Here is a 21,411-nt window from a genome sequence, read left to right as displayed (position 1 = left end):
GGAAATCCGTGCAGCCTTTCGTCTGGCTACTCCAATTCGTGAGCTCCTGCTCCTTTAGATTTGCACTTGGCTCATTTTTTATGCCCCAAATCTGTATTCCCCTGGTCACAAGAGCAACTGACAATGGATAAAATCAAGTAGATGAACAGGAAAATTTAGCCTCCATTTTGTTTAATGATTACATGCAGCTTTTTGCCTTTCTGTTATTTCATGCAAGTTCTATTAGACAAGCCAAAGGAGCGCAATGACAAGTCCAAGTTGGCAACATGTCCATGTCTTGGCTCTGTCCCTCTCTCTCTATCTCTCTCATTCAGTCCATCTTTTCTCAGATGTTGTTCTGTTTGGCAGGAACGTAATGAACACAACTTCCGCTATTTCCGTAGAAAAACATGTACAGCGCCGAATAGAAAAACAGAATAAGATAAGAAGAGATGGCAACAAAAAAATAATCCACATCCAAATGTTGTGCAGAAGAGGAGCATTGTGCAAATGACTCCTTTGAAGTCAAATGCTGATGAGACAGCATTTGTTGTGCAGGGAGCATGAAAAAGGATGTACACATAGACAAGTATATCCATCCCGCACTTACATATATCCGAGGGTGGAAACACTGAGTGGAGATCAAATGGCCGCATGAATAGTAGTCCACGACTATTTCTATAGCTGTCACTGCCTTTGCCTGTGGCTGAGCCTCAGCCTCAGCCTCAGACATGGGCTTGCAGTTCGCATCACGGCCAAGTGCTTTGCCTTCCTCTTAAAGACTTGGCTTAAATAAATCTTCCAATTGAAATCTTATCTCAGATATTTAAACATAAAGTGAAAAGGATGTTTGCACAATTTATCGATAAATCAATTTACTAGAAGATGACATGGTATTGATCCTTTTGATTCCTTACCATACTATATAATTCTATAACAGTGCTGACAATTATTATAAGTCTGATTTATAATGTGAAGCTTGGAGAGAAATATTTATAAACAAGAGTTTAGAGAACGAACTAAATTTCTTAAACAACAATTTTTCACTTTAAAGGATTATATTTGGAGTACGAAATAGATCAAATCTTGTATGGTCTCTACTTAAGTCATACATTAACCATATATGCAAAGGTATCTTTTACGAGGTTGTGACTTGTCTGTCACATGAAATCTATGGTGATTCATGACAGATCAACTTCAAAGTTGATTGAATACTACCTACTGCCTACAGCTAAGTACAAAGAGAGGAAATTTTTAATGTTTCCATATTTTAGCTAATATAAACCAATTTAAGGAAACTTCAAAATGAAATTGCAAATTAAGGGTAACTTCTGTTCGCATTTCCTCTGTCGATTTAAACTCTCAAGTCGCGCCATAATTCACGGCGTCTACGGCGGCAACAAAAATATATATACATATATATATATATATATATAACCCATTAACAACAGCTCAGCAAAAGGTAATTATCTCTCTGTTAAGCTCTGTTGGTTATCAATTTCAATAATTAGAATCTTCGACTCAGGGCTGTGGGTAAGAAACCCCACTTTGAGTAACAAGAACTACAAAACAACATTTGTTATAATCATGGGGAACTTAATTACTCTCATAAAGAAAAACGCGTAAAAATAGAAAAAAAAATTGAAAATCGAAAAAAATTAAGCATTAATCCGCAAGCTATTAAATTCTTATTTCGTAGAATGAAATTTCAAACTAAAAGCATTTGCGCCTGCAAGCACACAATTTATGGAACGAGGGGACGTGATAAGGGAATGCAAATTATGAGCAGGATAGAGCGGTATATATGTATGTTAGGAGAGAAGGTGCCGTTAGTTGGAGACGATGTTGTCTGCGCTGGCAACCAATTAGCAGCTTATTAGAATGCACACCAGAAAGTAATCTTTTGCAACAACAATTTGTGGACTTAAAATATTAAATTGCTAAAACTTAAAAACAGATTTCTCAGCAAAAATGACTAACAGAAAAAACTGAAATAAAAACAAAACAAAACGGAATAGAGGAAGAAGGCGCAACTTGCTCGATAGCCAGTTAGCCGCAAGGAGCCAACTTGGGCAGTCAGCAGGAGAGAAGAAGGCCGGCGAGAGGATGAGACGAAAGGAGGGAGGGAAGCGGGACGAAGCAACTGCAGACGAGACGATGCCTTCGAGCTGTGGGCTCTCTGGCTGAGTGAGTGGCCAAGGCACGAACCTGTGGCCATGTTTGCCATTAGGTTTTTCATGGCGACTTGCTCGCTGAAGGAACGCTGGAATCGGAACACGGGGAGCGCAGCGGACGGCAACTGTCGCTTCAAGCGTAAAAAGCTCAACTCCAAATTTCTCTTCAGTTGGCTTCTCGGAAAGTGGGCTGGACTTGCGACCTGGACTCGAACAGAACCCCAGCCAAGCTCTGCCAGGCCAAGCGAATAAAGCGTAGACGCAGTCCACGGCTCTACCAGTGGAGTAGGATTTAGGTAAAGGCAGAGAGCCGTTAAAAAGAGTACTCCCTCGTCTGCGTCTAATATACGCCCGACTTGCTAAAACAAATTATAAGCCAAAAGACATTGCTATGATTATAATGTCCGTCTGCTGTCTGCTGTCTGTCTGTTTGTCTGTTTGCGAAGCGATTCAGGCAAAGGGCAAGGAGTGAGAGTGTGACGTGCAGATGTTGTCTTTAAGTTGTTTTACATAGCTCTACGAAAATTCTAATTCTTTACACTTGTAGTATTCGTAGATAACCCCTGTGCTAGGTATTTTAACATTTAAGGAACACTATCACAGAACAGCAGAACCTTAATCATCAATAAACATTCAGTTTTGGTCAATAATAATGAAACACATGGCCTACTGGCACATAAGATCGCGCATCTAACCTGTCGAATTGCGAATTAAACAATTTATGCACGATTGCAGCCTTCAATAAAATATACGAATGTTAGATAAATTGATTTTGGGACAATTGAAGAGTATTCCTTTAAATATGATGGGATTTTTCTCTGAATGTTTAAAATGTTCCCATTTTCCTTCGCTAATCATACTGTAAGACAAGAGATCATAAATGTCAATGCTTACCAGGTTCAACGTCTGTGTGGTTAAAGTAATGCTCAATATCTTTAATTTAACCATATGTATTTATCCCATATGTATTTATCCCTTACTCTATGACAAAAAGTCCCCGTCAAAGATTGCGTGATGAATGCTGCTCCAACGATCTGAGATAAAGGCAATTGAAATGCCATTGATGACTGCTAACTATGTCTAATTTGTATGTTGCCAACAGAGAGTCGGACTCGCTATTCATGTGTGCTCGGCAACTCTAACCAACTTTACTTTTAACAAAGCGACTTAATTACAGTGCATACACACAAATAAACGCACACACAGACATATGTGTACACATACTTCTAATATTCAACAGTACTGTGCGAAAGTATGCAAACTATGAACGGGGCGTGGTTTCGGCCGCAAGGATAAACCAATTAAACTGAGTCCGAAAACCCAGAGACGACTGTCTGACAATTCAAACAACAGAGCTCGACTAACCAACAATGAAAACCTCAAAAATTGTGCTGCAGCCAGCAATAGTCCCATGACTACAAAACACAATGTGTCCCCTGCTCGACCGAGCAGGTCCTGAGTCCTGACAGTTTCTATGAATCGGCCGTGGGATGGCATGACTGCATATTTCGACATTTATGTGGTCGTCATTGGGTGTCGTTTGTGTCGTTGATTTCTTGCTTAAGCGTCGCGCGATTCAATTTCAAATCCTGAACACATTTCCACGAGTGGCTGACTACAATGGATACCGGACTCGCCAGGACGAGGGGAGGTGGAGGTAGAGGTAGAGGCCGAGTAGCAAACCGGGCAGCTAACAATGTTATCTCGTAATTTTACACGTCGATGATTTCAGGCGAATGAGTTTGATTCGATTGTCTCAAGTTTTTTGCAATTGTTGCCAGCACCAATCCTCAAAAAGGATGCGCCACAAACAACAACAACAACAACAACAACAACCACTACTACAGCTACTGCTACAACAATGTGGTGCACGTTGGTGACGACGCCTTTGACATGCTTTTGACAGCCAAACACCGCCCCGCTGCTGCTCCCCCGGCCAGCAGCCAAGACACGCAGTGGCAGCTGAAGGATATCTGGCTGTCCTGACAGGCAACAAGGCAACAGGGCAACCCCCATGTTGCATGTTGACGCTGTCCCGAACCAGAACTCAACTCACTTCATTGCCCTCTGCCTGTTCTCAAAAAGGCAACTGCTCGTCGTGTGCTGCTGCAATAAATTATTCGAATGCAACAGCCCAAGCGCTTTGTGTCGGCAGCATAGACTATTAGAAAAGGGTTTCACGTAGTTCCCGGCCAGAGAAAAAAAGAAAACGATACCACTACGCCCCTTGTCCAGAGTTTCGCTCCCCAAAAAATTGGTAGACAGCTATTGAATGACATGCAAACTTGTCGCCCCGCTTGAAACTTGCTGCAAATAATTTCAAATGTTTCTCTCCTCTTTTCTAGCCAAGCTTAATGTCCATTTCATAGAGATGCCGCTTGAAGCTAAATAAAATAGCTAGATATCAGTATACGAAAATATATATTTATTTTTGCATATGCAAATAGATTCCCTTGTAAGTGTAAAATATTTAAAAATTTACAGAGTAGTAGAGAGTATATGTATATATTCAACTGATGTTTCAGTATTGATTGATCCATGATTATGTACGCAATCAGACAACAGGAATAATTAGTACAATTTGTAAATTTTTAACAAGTAAGAAAGCTCTAGTCGAGACTGCTCGACTATGAGATCCCCTGAACCCTTGGAGTAATAGCTATTTCAATAATTTTTCGCGTCTTTCAGCTTACACAAGAAACACGGACACACACACACACACAAGCACGCAAGCACAACCAGGCATACATACACACACACAAGCAGGCAAGCACACACAGGCATACATACACACACACACACACACACACAAGCATAAACACGCATGGGCTGCAGTGTGCGCTTACTATGAGAACTTAATTATTTAATACCTTTTTTTGTGGACCTACGATCTTCATGAAACTTTCAGATTATGATTATAACATGGATATGCATGTATTTGCCAAAGCGCAAGTCTCTAGTATTTGAAATACGCTTTTTACAAAAGTGATGGTGAGGGGGTGAATATAGGGATGGGGGGTAAATTTGATAAAAAACCGAAATTGTATAAATTGCATATAAGCATACATTAAACATTTGGAGACTCTAGCAGGTGAAGAAGATATAATTTTAAACCTGGTTTTCGATAAGGTTTTTTATCGATAAAAAAAGATCGGGATGAGTTATCGATTTTTAATGATAAACTCGATATCCGCGCTGTGATTACGGACATTTAAAAAAAAAATTTGAAGTTTCTAGCTCTTATATCTTCTGAAATCGACGCGTTCATACATACGGACAGGCGAACAGACGGACGGATAGACAGAGGGACAGGGCCAAATCGACTCAGCTCGTCACCCTGATCAAGAATATATATACTTTCTGGGGTCTGCCACGCCTCCTTCTGCCTGTTACATACATTTCAACAAAACCATTATACCCTGATTTCCCATTGAAAATGGGTTCAGGGTATAAAAATGCAAACAAAAAATGTAAAATATAATAATTCCATGACATTTATACCTATGTTTATGTTTTCATACTTTTATCTTCATTAAATAAGAAGAATTTCTAACTTTATTTGAAATTTACAGTTTAGATATTAATTAATAATTGTTTGCAAAATAAGCTCTACCACATATCACAAATTCAAAGACAAATACAATCGAACAAAACCTTCATCAAGAATTGATTATTGTCAGCCTCTTTTTGTACCAATTCTAGCCGGAAAACAGCTAAATTAAATCAACTCTGATAACGTGTCCATGAGCGCTCTTTCATTGTCGTGGTAATCAAATAAAAATCAATGGCTTGTGAAATTCAAATTGTGACTGCGACGATTGCGACTCGCGGTAGAGACTTTGTCTACCAATTGCCTCAAAAAAAAAAAGAAGAAGAGTGGAGAGAAGGGAAACTCTTGTCCTGGGCCTCTCACACCACAAATTGTGAAACTCATTTCTTCGAGTGCTTCAAGGCGAACCCGTCTGCATCACGTGCCCAATTCTCATTTGCCGTTAGCCTTCGAAATCGTTGAAGTTAATGATCTGATGCAGTCTCTGGCACACAGTCAGCCAACTATCTCTAAGCCCTTTTAGCCAGGCCAACTAAATCAACTGTCATTAGAGCCACGTTGACGGCGCCCAGCTGCCCAGAAAGTCAGGTCTGGGTGGCAAAGGAACCCACCTCGTTCTGTCTGTGAACTGAACCAAGTCGAATGTCTTATCCCAAGTCTGTGCATAAAATTAATTTTTAAACAGCAAAACTATTTTAGGCTGCTTACTCTGCTGAGACGGATAATTATGTGAATCTGTATTCTGGCATATTGCTTATCTCTAAGTGATGAATGGTGACGTACAAATACTTTAATTAGTATATTGAAAGAGATCTCATGGCACATTTGTGTCTGTATCTGTATTTGTATTTGTATCTGTATCTGTATCTGTATCTGTATCTGTATCTGTATCTGTATCTGTATCTGTATCTGTATCTGTATCTGTATCTGTATCTGTATCTGTATCTGTATCTGTATCTGTATCTGTATCTGTATCTGTATCTGTATCTGTATCTGTATCTGTATCTGTATCTGTATCTGTATCTGTATCGTATCTGTATCTGTATCTGTATCTGTATCTGTATCTGTATCTGTATCTGTATCTGTATCTTGTATCTGTATCTGTATCTGTATCTGTAATCTGTATCTGTATCTGTATCTGTATCTGTATCTGTATCTGTATCTGTATCTGTATCTGTATCTGTATCTGTATCTGTATCTGTATCTGTATCTGTATCTGTATCTGTATCTGTATCTGTATCTGTATCTGTATCTTATCTGTATCTGTATCTGTATCTGTATCTGTAGCTGTATCTGTATCTGTATCTGTATCTGTATCTGTATCTGTATCTGTATCTGTATCTGTATCTGTATCTGTATCTGTATCTGTATCTGTATTCTGTATCTGTATCTGTATCTGTATCTGTATCTGTATCTGTATCTGTATCTGTATCTGTATCTGTATCTGTATCTGTATCTGTATCTGTATCTGTATCTGTATCTGTATCTGTATCTGTATCTGTATCTGTATCTGTATCTGTATCTGTATCTGTATCTGTATCTGTATCTGTATCTGTATCTGTATCTGTATCTGTATCTGTATCTGTATCTGTATCTGTATCTGTATCTGTATCTGTATCTGTATCTGTATCTGTATCTGTATCTGTATCGTATCTGTATCTGTATCTGTATCTGTATCTGTATCTGTATCTGTATCTGTATCTGTATCTGTATCTGTAATCTGTATCTGTATCTGTATCTGTATCTGTATCTGTATCTGTATCTGTATCTGTATCTGTATCTGTATCTGTATCTGTATCTGTATCTGTATCTGTATCTGTATCTGTATCTGTATCTGTATCTGTATCTGTATCTGTATCTGTATCTGTATCTGTATCTGTATCTGTATCTGTATCTGTATCTGTATCTGTATCTGTATCTGTATCTGTATCTGTATCTGTATCTGTATCTGTATCTGTATCTGTATCTGTATCTGTATCTGTATCTGTATCTATATCTATATCTATATCTATATCTATATCTATATCTATATCTATATCTGTATCTGTATCTGTATCTGTATCTGTATCTGTATCTGTATCTGTATCTGTATCTGTATCTGTATCTGTATCTGTATCTGTATCTGTATCTGTATCTGTATCTGTATCTGTATCTGTATCTGCATATGTATCTCTCTTTCTATCCCTATCTCTATCTCTATCTCTATCTCTATCTCTATCTCTATCTCTATCTCTATCTCTATCTCTATCTCTATCTCTATCTCTATCTCTATCTCTATCTCTATCTCTATCTCTATCTCTATCTATCTCTGCACTACATGTAAATAGCTTTCTAAAGACTTGTTCTCCCCTAAGACGGTGCTCTTTTAATTTGCAACAATGCAATCGGAATTGGAATTAAAATTCTTTGAGATTTAAATGCCAACCCCGCCTCGTGGACACTTTTTATCAATTTTGGTGTTTCCTTCGGGCTAAGCCATTTCCTTAGAAACAAACAACAAATTAACTTCATATGTTTGGGGCAGCGATGCGCAAAGCTAAACCACAGCAACGCTGAGCGATTCCCCGGCAGCTGTGTATATTCCCCAGTGGCATGGAACACCCAACAGCCGAACCACCTCCAGGAACATAATTTACACAACCTTAAAGCAGCTCACATTTCTATAACAATTTTTTATTAAATGACAAATACGCGGCCTTCAGGCAAGCGTTGACATTTGTTAAGGGGAGAGTTTTCTTACGTTTCGGGCATTAGCTGGCGATTCACACAGCACCCCCAGGCACTGTCAAGCTATTGTCACCCTCAAGCCTCAAGCTACCCCAGCTAAGCCGTGTGTAATAATTATGCTAACGACTGTCAATTCCATTTGGGGGAACTAACAGGCGAGGTGCGGGGCGATTGTAAATTGAATAGAACAGTGATACGAACCGCAAGATAAAGCCAAGATACCAACGTCTTGGAAGGGTTGCGCCTGAACCCTAACTTTGCCTTTGCTCCTGCCCATTTCCCATTTCCCATTTCCCTGTGGCCCTTTTTGGCTTTTGTCTCAAACCTTTCGCGGCATTTCCAAAGACGTGCCTAGGCGATAGTTGTGCCCGCCCTTGTAACTCATCGACCTCAAATCACGGCCCTTTTATTCGGAAATTAAGCTCGCTTTGGCTTTTCACAGTCAATTGACTTTTGAGTAAACTAACCCCCTCCCCTGTCACCCCTGCTGTGCTTAAGACTTAAGATTGCAACTGTTATTTGCTTGTTGTCAACTCTTCGCACACACACTCAGGATGATGTCAACGGGTTGCTGAACAGGAATTGGAATTGGAAATGGAAATGGAACGAATCGCTAACTCCCATTAGTTGCAGGCACTTTGCAGACCTGCCCAAAACCTTTACAGCACCCTACCTCCATATCCAGTTCCAACTCCATTTCATGGCTCCGATTCCGCAGTCTGCCGAAGCCTTATTCCCTGCCCTATGCGTCTGCTAGCCACATTTTAAGTGTTTTGTTGTTGGCGCATCGCTGTCTGCGCTTTTGAGGCAACGGCCACGTCGCGCTCCTGGCCGTTCTACCAAGGCCTGTTGCCCTGTTCGTTGGCAACTTTGCATTAAGATTATGCAAATTCTTGGCACTTGACGAAAAAACACTTGAAAATGCGCGTGTTTCTGGCAGTTTTCAAAGCAAAAAAAAAAAAAAGGAGCCCCCTTGTAGAATTTCTAATGTTTTTTAAAGTTTACAAAGCCTTAAACTCGACACACGGAAAATTACTTAAACTTTTTAGACTATGGCAATTTATGAAGTGAAATTTATTAAAGCCAATCCGAATTCTACATAATGCAATTTGTTTTATTAATCCATGGATTCACTTTTCAGGAATTTAAGTTCCCAGTCAATCAATGCCAACATATTATAGTTTATATCATTATTATCACATATTATGCATATGTAAAACAGCGAAACATTGTTGCGTTGAGTTCAGAATATTTCCCATTTTATGATAATTTATAACTTGATCAATCTTATACAAATATATAAGCATATGAAGAGCCTTGTTCATATTGACTTGAAACTGTTTAAAAGTCTTACCATTTAACATCTATTTAAAAATCATTTCGCTCTCGTTTAATTAAAACTGCCAAAGGTTGAAGTCAAGTCGCAAAGCTTAAGCCAAAAGAAAAAAAAAAATCTTCATCGTTCGCTTTTAAGTTCTGTTCGCTTAATTTGCCGTCATTTTCACTTTTGCTAGCGAGCCTTGATACCCGCTTAGATTTATCAGCACCGTCCAGCCAGGGTCCTGTGAAAGGGAAAAACAGGCCTTTGTCAACACTGTGGCCGTCCAGTCACACACACACGCTCAAAGCTGAGACTAGAAAAAGTTTTGTACCTCTGTTAACTGTAAGCAAAACGTTGTTGGCCATAGGTTTCTTGTTCCTAGCTCCGCCTTCAACCCGAAGCAAGGCATAAGAAAATTTATTTGTGCGCCGTACGGCCCCTGACATGTGTGTAAGTAACTCAGAAGAGCCGGACATGGGCATTCTGTTACAGGGAGCGGGAGAGGCTCCAAGGGGACAAACTATGGTCCGAAATAGTAGCAACCTTTTAGCAATTATATTTATAGAGCCTGCAGACTGGGACGGCCTCTTTGCATATGCAGACCCTTCATATTCTGCGTTCATGCACAGCCAATCAAATATTAGCCACAGGCTGTGCCCAAAACTTTAAGTGCGTGAGAATATCAATAATTTAAGTACTGTACAAACTAACAAGTAAGGAAGCTCTAGTCGACTACGAGATCCCCTGAACCCTTCGAGCAATAGCTATTTCAAAAATTGTTCGCGTCTTTGTGCTTACACAAGACACACACACACACACACACACACACACAAACCCACACACACACATACACACATGCACACACACGCATACACACACAAGAACCCACGCCTAAACAGGCTTGAGCTGCAGTGTGCGCTTACTATGAGAACTTAATTGTTTAATAACTTTTTGTGGACATACGATCTTCATGAAACTTTCAGATTATGATCACAACATGGATATACATGTATTTGCCAAAGCACAAGTCTCTAGTATTTGAAATACGCCTTTTACAAATATGTGAATGAGGGGGTGGATATCGAGGTGGGGGTAAATTTTAATAAAACTCGAAACTGTATGAATAATATAATATAAGTATATATTTAAAATTTGGAGACTCTATCTTTAAAGACGTAGGAGATATAATTTTATAACTGATTTTCGATAAGGTTCTTGATCGATAAGAAAACCAGGATGTGTTATCAATTTTTGGTGATAAACTCTATATCCGCGCTGTATATACGGACATTTAAAAAAAACATTGAAGTCTCTAGCTTTTATATCTTCTGAAATCAACGCGCTCAAACATACGGGCAGACGGATGGACGGACAGACGGACAGGGGTAAATCAACTCAGCTCGTCGCCCTGATCAAGAAAACATATCCTTTGTGGGGTCTGCCACGCCTCCTTCTGCCTGTTACATACATTTCAACAAAACCATTATACACTGATTTCCCATTGAAAATGGGTTCAGGGCATAAACAGGAAAACCTACTTTCCTATATGTCGGCAGAGTGAACAGACGTTTTGTAATCTGTAGATCAATTAGTATATATAGGACACAATCTGAAATATATTCTACTTAATTCTATATATAATTGAACACATAAATTGATTCGCTGTGATTGCTTCCATTAACTTCTTTAGCCATGCGGCACTATGTCAAATGAACTAGTTCTTGTAGATGTCATCATATTTTGTCTAGCCAATCTAGGCCCGGCGCACAGCTTAGCTCAAAGCCTGGCCGCAGACAGACTTTGACTTTAGCACGTGCCGCTGACAAAGTTGTGCTAGTGACAGGCTGACAGCCCAGTCAAAACTACCCACACAGAGACGGGAGCAGCAACAACATGACACGACTTGCTGCAACCAGTCCAAATGCTACTTAACACTCTTCCAAAAACACAGAGCGAACGAAGCAACTGAACCGAGCTGAGCTGAGCTGAAAAAAGGCAGCAAAAAGAAAAGGAAAAGATGAAACCGCAGACATGTTCTGTATTTGCACTGGGAACGGCAAGCTGAAAGAAAATGAAATTGGCCAAGGCACACACACTCACAAAAAGAGTAAGAGAAAGAGCGAGAAGGGTTGGGGAGAGTGAGATGTAGTTGGTAGTGGAGCAGGGGGACTGGCAGCTCAGCTGTTTGTGTGTTGTCCCCAACTGCCATTTAGCATTTGACTTAAACGCGGCTGCTGCTACTGACTAGCGGCTGTGGCAAGTTGTGTTAAGTGCGAGGAGGAGAAGGCCTCCTCACAAGAGGGGACGGGAACAGGAGCAGTAGCAAGTGGTGACCTAGAGAGGGTGCGGAGGTAGCAGGCAGCCGGCAGAGTTGCGGCAACCTGCTGAGATGAAGCCAGAGAGACCAGGCAACATATGCTTTCAGTAGTGTGTGTGTGTGTGTGTGTATATACATGTACATGTGGCTCTGTGCCTGTGTTTGCTTGTGATTTCATGCTAAGAACGTCTGATACCCTTTACAGCCCGTCCCTACCTGCACCCAGTCCCTCGCTCACGCTGTCGTCTTGCTCCGCATCTTTGTTTGCACTGGCTGGCCACAGACTCCACACCTCCCCCTCCCGTTCTCCCACACGTTCCTCTCTCTCTTCCCTGCCTCTGCCACTGGCTGGCAGCCCTTGCAGCAGTCAGGCAACTATTAAGTCACATGTTTGTCTCTTCTACCCGACTTTTGAGTTATGACTTTTTGGGTCGAAGGCAGACTTCAGAGAGGCAAGTCGGAAACCCAGTTTAACCTGAATTTCCACATTAGTTTCTTCAGATGCGATGGAGTAAGGGAGCGGCGAGGACTGGTATGGAAGGCAAGGCGAGACGAGACACTCGCGTCGCGTCTCTCTTTTGGCTTTTAGCTTTATTTGCCTTTGTTTTTATAGCCTTTTTCTGGCAGGTAAACAATATGTGTGCAGCAGAAGCTTGTGGCTGTTGCTGCAAGTCAAACGTGCAACATCATATGGTCCAGTGGCACGGCCCTTCTCTCTCTCTCTCTCTTCCTCTATGTGTGGGCAGTTGCCACTGACTCATCTGCTGACTGGCTGCTGGCTGGCCTCAGCTTCATTATGGGCCCGTTGCCACTTTCCGCCTCCTGTCTCTCACCTGTTGCCACTCTGCATTTATTTGACTCTTTGTTCTCGGCCTGCTTCGGCCGGGGCGCTTCTCTACTTTATTACTTTGGCCTACAGGCCGAGCAGGGCCACAAAAGGATTCCTTATTTATAAGGCGATGTTTGCTACGTGGCCCAGCTGTGCCCGCGCACCGTGTGACACAATATGACAGCGTAGCAGCTTTTTGAAGTTTCATTTGACAAGTTACGGCTCGGAGGCATGCAGCTTGTGGCATGTGGGTTGTGGGATGTGGGATGTGGGATGTGGCTGCAGCAGAGGCATCGTTAGCTTCCATTAGCCAAGGGTCTAGAAGCGTCTAGACTCGCGCTTGGCTCTGCGCCTTAAACTTTTTCCCAGTCAGTTTTATCTATTAGACATAATTTACACGATTTAACTAACTTTATCTGCTGCAGCACATGCACAGACACACACCTACACACACACACGAATACATTTATATAAACTGCTAAGTTTTAACCACTTCTCTCGTTCTCTTGCAGGTAAGTCGACACCGTCTTGCTGGCGGCAGGTCCTAACTTCAATTAGTAGCAACTGCTGAACCAAAGGCAAGTAACACTTTCCACATGGAACCCACAACCCGCAACTCTCTACCTCTATGGACCCTGCTCGACGCCACGCCCCCTGTTTAGCCACAGTGTCTTCGCGCGTGTATTTTACGCTTTATTCTTCCGAATGCCAAATTCGCGCACAAAGTTGCTCAGACTTGCATTAGTGTATGAGTGTATGGGTGTGTGAGTGTGACGATGTTCGTGCAACACGTTCAACACTACAAACTCTTGGAAGCTCTGGTGCCCAAAATTGTTTTTAAAGCTGTTTTGACTTCATATATAAAGGTCTGTTATCTTTCCTCCTACTCCTCGTCATCATTGCTGTAGTTGTTGTTGTTGTTGTTATTTTCTCGCCCTGAAAAGTAGGCAATAATTATGTGCTACCATATGGAGGTACGCGTGCTTTATACGCTAGCCCTCGCTTGGGCGTAGCTCATAGTGCTAGCTCATGGGTTGAATGGATTTAAGAGCCATTAAAATGCAAATATTTCATAGATATTAAATATAGCTATTAAGTTAGATATATATAACGACGCTCAAGGCACCGACGATTTTATGTGGCTATACCCGGAGGAACCAGAGGGAGCAACACAATATATGTATATGTATATATATATTTTTTACAGTTCGTAATAGGTGTTAACATAAATCAATTTAATTTTTTAATCAAAACAAACTAATTTTATAAATTTGTTTCGATTAGTCATAGTCGAAGTAGTCATAATATAAATGTAGGCATGAGTAAAATAAACTTCCCTTACCCTTTGAAACATAGAGCCTGAATCTCAGAATATTGATGTAGAGCTAACAAGAAATGTATTAAATATATGTCATTAATTATTTTCGGTAGTATAAGCACTGCTAGATAATTAATAATGTGTGAACCCAAATTTGTTATGCATTTTTTCTACATTCAAAGTCGTCGCCGAACGCAGAATAAATAGATAAATATCTACTGCACCGCCTCAAAATATTCATTAAACATTCAAGTGCAACTCTTAGCTATATAGTGAAATATGTGACCACGACTAACAAGACTCTATATATATATATTGGAGATGCTTTGGACTAGTCGCAGGCCGTAAATGCCCGAATCCTGTTTTTTTTTTTCAAGTTGCCCACTTTTTGCATTATAAATATTACATATGCTACAGAGACTGAATACAAAAAGCCGAAATAGTAGCAAACTTTTATGCAGTGATTTTTGCGGAATGTTGCTTATGTCTACTCAAAAATTCATTATGAAATATCCATTACTCAGGCTACGCACACATACACACACCCACACTCATACACTCACAGGAGAGCGCAATAAAAAGTGCGCAACCGAAAATAAACAGTAGCAAAAACTTTAGAAATAAACTGTTCCGTAGCTCAAAAAGAAAGAAAGCTAAAAGGGCAACCGTAACGTAACGTAGTCGTTGCATTCCATTCCGGCATGTCCTTGTCGTGTTCCCTGCTCCGGAGTCTGGAGCCTTACGTCTGCACTAAAACACTTGAGAAACTTTGGCCATATTCATATAAGTTGCAGTCGGTCGCTTTGGCGAGTTAGCCAAACAGATTCATTAGATAAAATAATAAGCACTTGTCGAGCCGCTTCCAGTCGAGGAAACGTTGCGTATAAGCGATTTTTTTATATTTTTCTTTTTATTTAAAGCCTCCCCCTGTTTTTTTATTCAAGCTTGTTGCAAATGCAGTCAAAGTTTTTGATATTTTTTTTGTTGCTCGACTTTTGTTTTTGTTGTTGGCTCAAAGCACTCGAACAGCAAACTTCAACACTTTGGCTGAAAAGCAAATATATATATGTACAAATATACATCTATATACATGTATATATACATATATATATATATATATATATATATATATATATATATATATATATATATTTGAGGAACAGAAAAAAACAAAAGTAGCTCACAAAACTTTGCTACTTAAAAGCGCAAAACGCAACGCAATGCTCGAGTGGGTGGCTGCAGGGAGTACTCAGTGGGCGTGGTGGCAGCAGGGCAGCGGTGTGCTGTTTGGCGGGGGAGGGCGGCGCTGACAAAGCCGCCGGAGCAAAGTAACTGCGAACAAACCAATTAAGTTTATTACTTTTGCGTTTTTCAAGTGCCTTGCCTATGAATGTGAGCAAGAGTAACACAGATGAGGATACGCGAATGTGTGTGGGTGTGTGTAAGTATGTGTGAACATGAACAATGTAGCAACATTGTCTGTACATGTTAGGAATGCGAGTCGTGTCGTGTCGTGCTTAGCTGCGTGACACGACCATTAGGCAAATATAAATTTAAGTAACGAAAGATCATTTTAAACCTCTTTAAAGCTGTGGATTAGCTTTATCAATGTGATATAATGGCTTATATAATATGAATAACTTAGAATATGAAAAAAGTCAGGGCAGCTGAAGCTTGGCTACATTCAAGGGTCTGAACTTTTATGAACCTATAAGAGCTCTCAAGTAATATGCAAAACTTACATAACATTGAATTTCTTGCCTAATTTTTAGATAATTCCACATGACTTCTTTTTTACCCCCAAAATAAAAATAAAACTGAACACATATCACAGTTTTATGTTACTTTACCTGTTATTAAAGAAAAGTTTTGACATTTTGCGAGGGACACAGAGATAGATAGAAATCATCAAATAATATTTTGGCTTACACATTTTGATCCCTTAGAATACGTCTCACATCTTTTGACTTACTTTAATCAGCTGTTTGAGCCTGCATTATCTTTGTGGCGAGAGCAGGCCATCTTTATATGTGCGCCCTCAATGGCCAGGCAGTTAGTAAGCTGTGACCCCCTCTGCTCTCCTCTTCTACCGCAAAAGTTGTTTGCAAAAGTTTGACAAAGTGCTTCAAAAACAGCAGCGGCTGCCGCTGGGAATGAACGCATTTGCCACTCGTTGCTTGTAAGGCATTCAACAGATTTGTCAAAGAAATTAATAAATACCACGTCATGCTGGGAAACGCCCCTGCCTTTGCCACTGCCACTGCCCCCAGCCCCCAACGCCTCACTTTTGCCACACACCAGGTGCCATAGCGGGACTTTACAGCGCCAGGAAAAAACGTAGCATACAATTCGGAGCTGGGCGTGGAGGCCGGCAATTAATTTCAGTCGCTCGTGCCTTGTGAGTTATGTGCGGCTATTTAAGTTGACGTTTGCCGACTTCACACACAGCCAGCAATACCAGGCTGACTCACATTCTGGTCGAGTGGCTTATAATTAAGATGCCACTCTCAACTAGTGCTGCTCCCACTCATTCTCTCTCTCTCTCTCTCTCTCTCTCTCTCTTTCTTTCTCATTCCCCTCAATGTTCTGTGAAGCATTTTCTGTGGCACATTTGCCGGCAATTAAAGCGAATTGCAAAAGGCGACATTCATTATTATTATTATTACAATTAGAATTATTATTATTATCGTTATTATTATGATGCATTTTCATTTCTCACTACGCTGTACTAACTTCTATATATATATATATATATATATCTATTTATTTATTTATTTATATCACTCTTTATATCTCTTTCGCCTTCGTTGTACCCTCTCACGCGCTCACTCGTGTTTCTTTTTGCCTTTGTCAAGGTGATTTATCACTTCTAAGCGCCTGGCACTCATTAATTTTTGATTGGGCCAAAAAAGGCAAACGGCAAAAGATGTTCGGACCCCAAGTGGTATATTTCTTTCTCTTCCTCTTATTATTATCATTGTTGTTGTTCTTGTCGTTGCTGCCGCCCGTACTGTTATTTTCATTAAAACTTCATCAAATGCCAGAACCTAATGATGTGCGCAGTCAGATGGTCCGTGCCCGTTGCTATCATACCCTGTTGCTTAGCTATATTAGGTGTTTCGCACTGTAGACATATAATTACAAAATAATTTCAGGTGGTGCATTTAGTATAGTGGCAATTAGCTGAATAATATTTATTAAACCATAGGTGGCGCTATGGGTTTGAGAAAAGAATAAACATGATGTTATAGTATTTATATCTTAAAAAGCTTTCAGAATGATTTACTACAAGTTTAGCTTCTGGTTTTAGGCAGGGTATCCACTAGTGACTCCCTTCACACAACGGGACAGGTTCATTACTCTGAATGGAAGTGGAAAGCCTCAATGTCTGTTTAGGCAAATGCTTCATTTAAACTGAACGATTGGCTTCACAAAACATTTGTCCCGTCTGATAATTTTGTTCATCGAGCTATTGGCTCTATTAGCTTATTATTGTCTCACAATTGTCAGGGCCTGGGCTGCCACCGGCCATAATTCAATGTTGTCTGGGCGCATTTTTAGGGGAACTTCAAACACACACACACAAACACAGCACACAGACCGAAACTTTCCATAGATGACCGCAGAAATGTGAACAATTAATTATGGCGACGCCGGCCAAACAAATGGCTAAAAAATTGGCTGCCAAATGGCCGACGACTGCGACGACGACAACCCTATGGTGGCAGCTCTAACCACATGCGTTTGTATCCCATTCATATGCATTATGCGCCCCATCGCAAGCGAACTATATGAGTCTGTGAGTTCCATATAGAGATATACAGAGGGAGAGAGCGAGAGAGAGTGAGAGATAGGAGTGGGAGAGAGGGCTTCGCTGACTAGTTTTTCGTATATATGTATATACATTTTTTTAGCGCCCCGGTCAGCCCGACTATACCGGTGCCGGTTGCAACTCTCGTACCGTTCAAACTATGGACGCCGTTTCCGCTGACAGTTATTTTGATTTATGTGAAATTGTTGCGGTGAGCGGACCCACAGTGTGTCCGCCGGAATGGCAAGTGCGTGCCCGGCTCCATAGGAAAATAGCAATAAATAGCACCGCACATACCACGCGGCCCCTGACAACAAAGACCTTCTACAGCCGAGCCTCCCCAAAAAGCACTCAAAGTGCTCCAACAACAAATTGTCTGCGCCCCATAAAAAGGTGTTGCCATTGATAACCCCTCACGTTCGTTCCAGGCTCACAGGTTTCCTGCTTTGGCTCAAGCCGAGGTTCAGGTTCAGGTTTGGGTCATGGCCAGCCCTTTGCACTGATAGCGCACAAATGAGTTATGCGAATGTGTATATATATCACCGAGTCTCTGAACAATGCCCAAGTGTCAATAGACAACATATTGAACGATTCCCAAATTTCCGACTTGAATATTGAACGCAGTAGAAACAGATTGAAGATGTGAAGTGACGTGGAACGAATAGAATCAAACTTCAACTGGATTACTTAACTCAATTTCGCATTTGAAATCATAGAATGAAGTGAGAGGATTTCTCTGCGTGATCATATTCTATTTTTAATTTAGGATAAATGAAAAGGCTACATTGAACAACAAGACGATACGAATACAAATACAATAAAATGGACCATTCAGAAAAAGTCTTTAATATTTATTTAAATATTACAGACTTCTTATGTATGTCTGTCGTCTTTCATCTGCTGATCTCAGTACCCTTTTCGTTTGCTTAGGCAATCAGCTCTATGCAAACGAAGTCCACAGCTTCTATACATAAACACATTTCCTTTCCCATCCCCATCCCCATTCCCATGCCCATTCCCATGCCTTTCGACCCCTTTGGGGCTCTTAAGTGTCTGCAGCCACTTAAGCAAATCCAGCAGCAAATCCTATGGCAGCCTCTTGTCTAATAACTCTAATGGCAGCAATAAAATATCCATATACATTTAAAATTAGCACTCGATTGAAGAACTGTGTGCTGGTGAGAAAAGGAGAGAGGGCGAAAGAGAAAGCGAGAGAGGCGAAGGGCTGTCGGGTTAAGAGATCTACTGGGAATGTCATTTGCAGTCCACTTCTAGGCTAACCCATATGGCCAGGCCAAATGTGACCGCAAACTACATAAACTATAATGGCATGGTTGTGTGAGTGTGTGTGTGTGCGTGTGTGTGGCTTGCAAACCAAATTGAATGAAATGCAGGAAAAAGGCTTCGTTGTGCAAAACAAAAAAAAAAAAAGAAGAGCGCAAAATGAAAACGACGGATATGACCAAAACAACCGCACAAGCGGCGACTGTGGGTGCCACTAGCCCAGTCAACACAAACAACAACAACAGCAGCCAAACCAATAAAGACCACTAAGTGTCTAAATGTGTGTGCACCAATACTCTGAGTGTATGTGTGTGTGTAAATGTGATTGTATTTGAAATAAACCAAACAGTCACACATAAATGCGGGTGTCGCAAACGCCCGCAAACCCCAATACCCCGTCTGCATCGAGCTCCAACTACCAGCGGCTAGTTCTGAGCTAGAGATGTGCAAAGTTCGTGATTAAAACCTGAATCGAATGCGCGAGCGCATTCATCTATTAAAAAAGATAAACAAGAATAAGAAAAACTATTTTATCTCAAATGCTATAAGGTTGTATGATCTTCAAGTAAACTTATAAACTTGATCATGGCTGAGCTAAGATAATAATTATAATGCTTAAGCAAATAATTCCAATATTCCCAGTCAATTTATTTGTACGGGTGCAATGGTTAATCATAAACAATAAATTTTTTTTTTTAATTTTTAACTTTTAATGAACTATATATGTAGCTCTACTGGTGTTAGATAAAATATGTAAATAATATAAACTATGGAGAATTTAGTAACTTCTAGCAAGTTTGTACTTTCTTTGGAATTTTACGCTCATCAAACTGTAACTATAGCTGCTCATCTCTATTGCATTGTCGTACATCATAAATTGTGCACAGGCTGCTGTGGCACGGCGCGCCGTCGCCCACTGGAAAAGGCTCTACTAAGCCCGCAGTACGAAAAAAGCAGTGCAGCAGTTTTCCAGCAGCTCTCTGTCTCACTCCTCAAATACCGCAATCCGTTACAACCGGCATAGCTAAACTTCCGGCCGACGGACTACGGACTGCTACGGTCTGCCACGGTCTGCGGCTACGGCTCTGGCTCTAGCTCTAGCTCTGAGTCCAGTTCCGACTAGAGCGGCTGCTGTTGTTGCTGATAAAAAAGTTTGCCTTTGAAAACGTCTATTTGAAAAGTTTGTCGGCCCTTTGTAGGCGGGAGCAAAAAAGAGGGGCGTGGTCATAGTTTTCCCCTCAGCCAACAGCCGGCTCCCACCCTGCTGCAAAAAGCCGGACGCTAAATGAAAGTCATTTATTTTCGGCGCATTTCGACTCGACTTTTACTCTTTTTTGGGCCATTGGCCGGTTCATTGCTGGGCAATGTTTTTAATCAACTTGGCGCAAAATAGTTCGCGCTGGCCATCAGCTCAAGTGCCGTCTAAGGGCAAGGTCTGTTGCATGAAAGGATTCCCCCTCAGCCTCCACAGCTGTCAGCTTTCAGTTTCAAGTACATGCTTTACGGGCTCTGTCGGCTTTGATTAGCCACGTGTTGAAAGGCGCTGCCAAAAGCTAATAAAAACGTCGGCTATTGAGATTAACTGCAGTTGGATACGATAGAAAAAAAATAGTGGTACTTCTAGTGCAATTGACGTGAGCTTTTACGGTAGTCTATGGCACATAGCCGAGAGTCCATCAAGGGAGTCCTTTATATAACTGTGTTTCAGATGTCTTCATGCTCAACAATCTATTTATGTAATTTAGTTCCCATCACAAACTTTTTCCAGAATTTGCTGGAATTCTGAATAAAAACAATATTCAATAGAGCTGCCCATATTCTAGGAACCTATCTGGTAGCCTTGCAATGCTGTCCATATTTGGGAGACCCATATATCTCTTTAAATAAACAAGTTGTTCTCCTAATCTAACTCCATGCTCCTTCCTCGTGAATTGCGAGAGCTCGTCAGAAATTGTTCAATTTGTTTGCATTGCCAAAACTGCAATTTGCAAGGGATTTTCGCGGCTGGCACGCTGACACTCACACACTCAGACTATAGTTTGTATATCTATATCAAAGAGATGTAACACATGCGATTAGTAGTTGCAGGGGCCGCTGGAAA

General features: G+C 40.9%; 1 protein-coding gene across 5 annotated transcripts in view; it reads left to right on the top strand.

The window, feature by feature from the left end:
- jing (AE binding protein 2 jing) overlaps positions 1-21,411 on the top strand; it is a 196,333-nt gene that overhangs the window by 92,036 nt on the left and 82,886 nt on the right. The window contains exon 2 of one of the 5 annotated variants that reach the window (XM_089472167.1): positions 4,842-4,919. The exons of the other annotated variants lie outside the window; for them this stretch is intronic. Coding sequence (XP_089328293.1) covers positions 4,842-4,919 — 78 coding nt within the window. The remainder of the gene's footprint in view (positions 1-4,841; positions 4,920-21,411) is intronic. 5 annotated transcript variants of the gene reach the window in all.

Source organism: Drosophila arizonae, chromosome 5 (genome assembly GCF_054131065.1).
Source record: "Drosophila arizonae isolate 15081-1271.41 chromosome 5, UAZ_ARI_1.0, whole genome shotgun sequence".
Taxonomy (NCBI): domain Eukaryota; kingdom Metazoa; phylum Arthropoda; class Insecta; order Diptera; family Drosophilidae; genus Drosophila; species Drosophila arizonae.
Note: the sequence above shows the minus strand (reverse complement) of the source record. Positions and strands in the feature narration are given on the sequence as shown.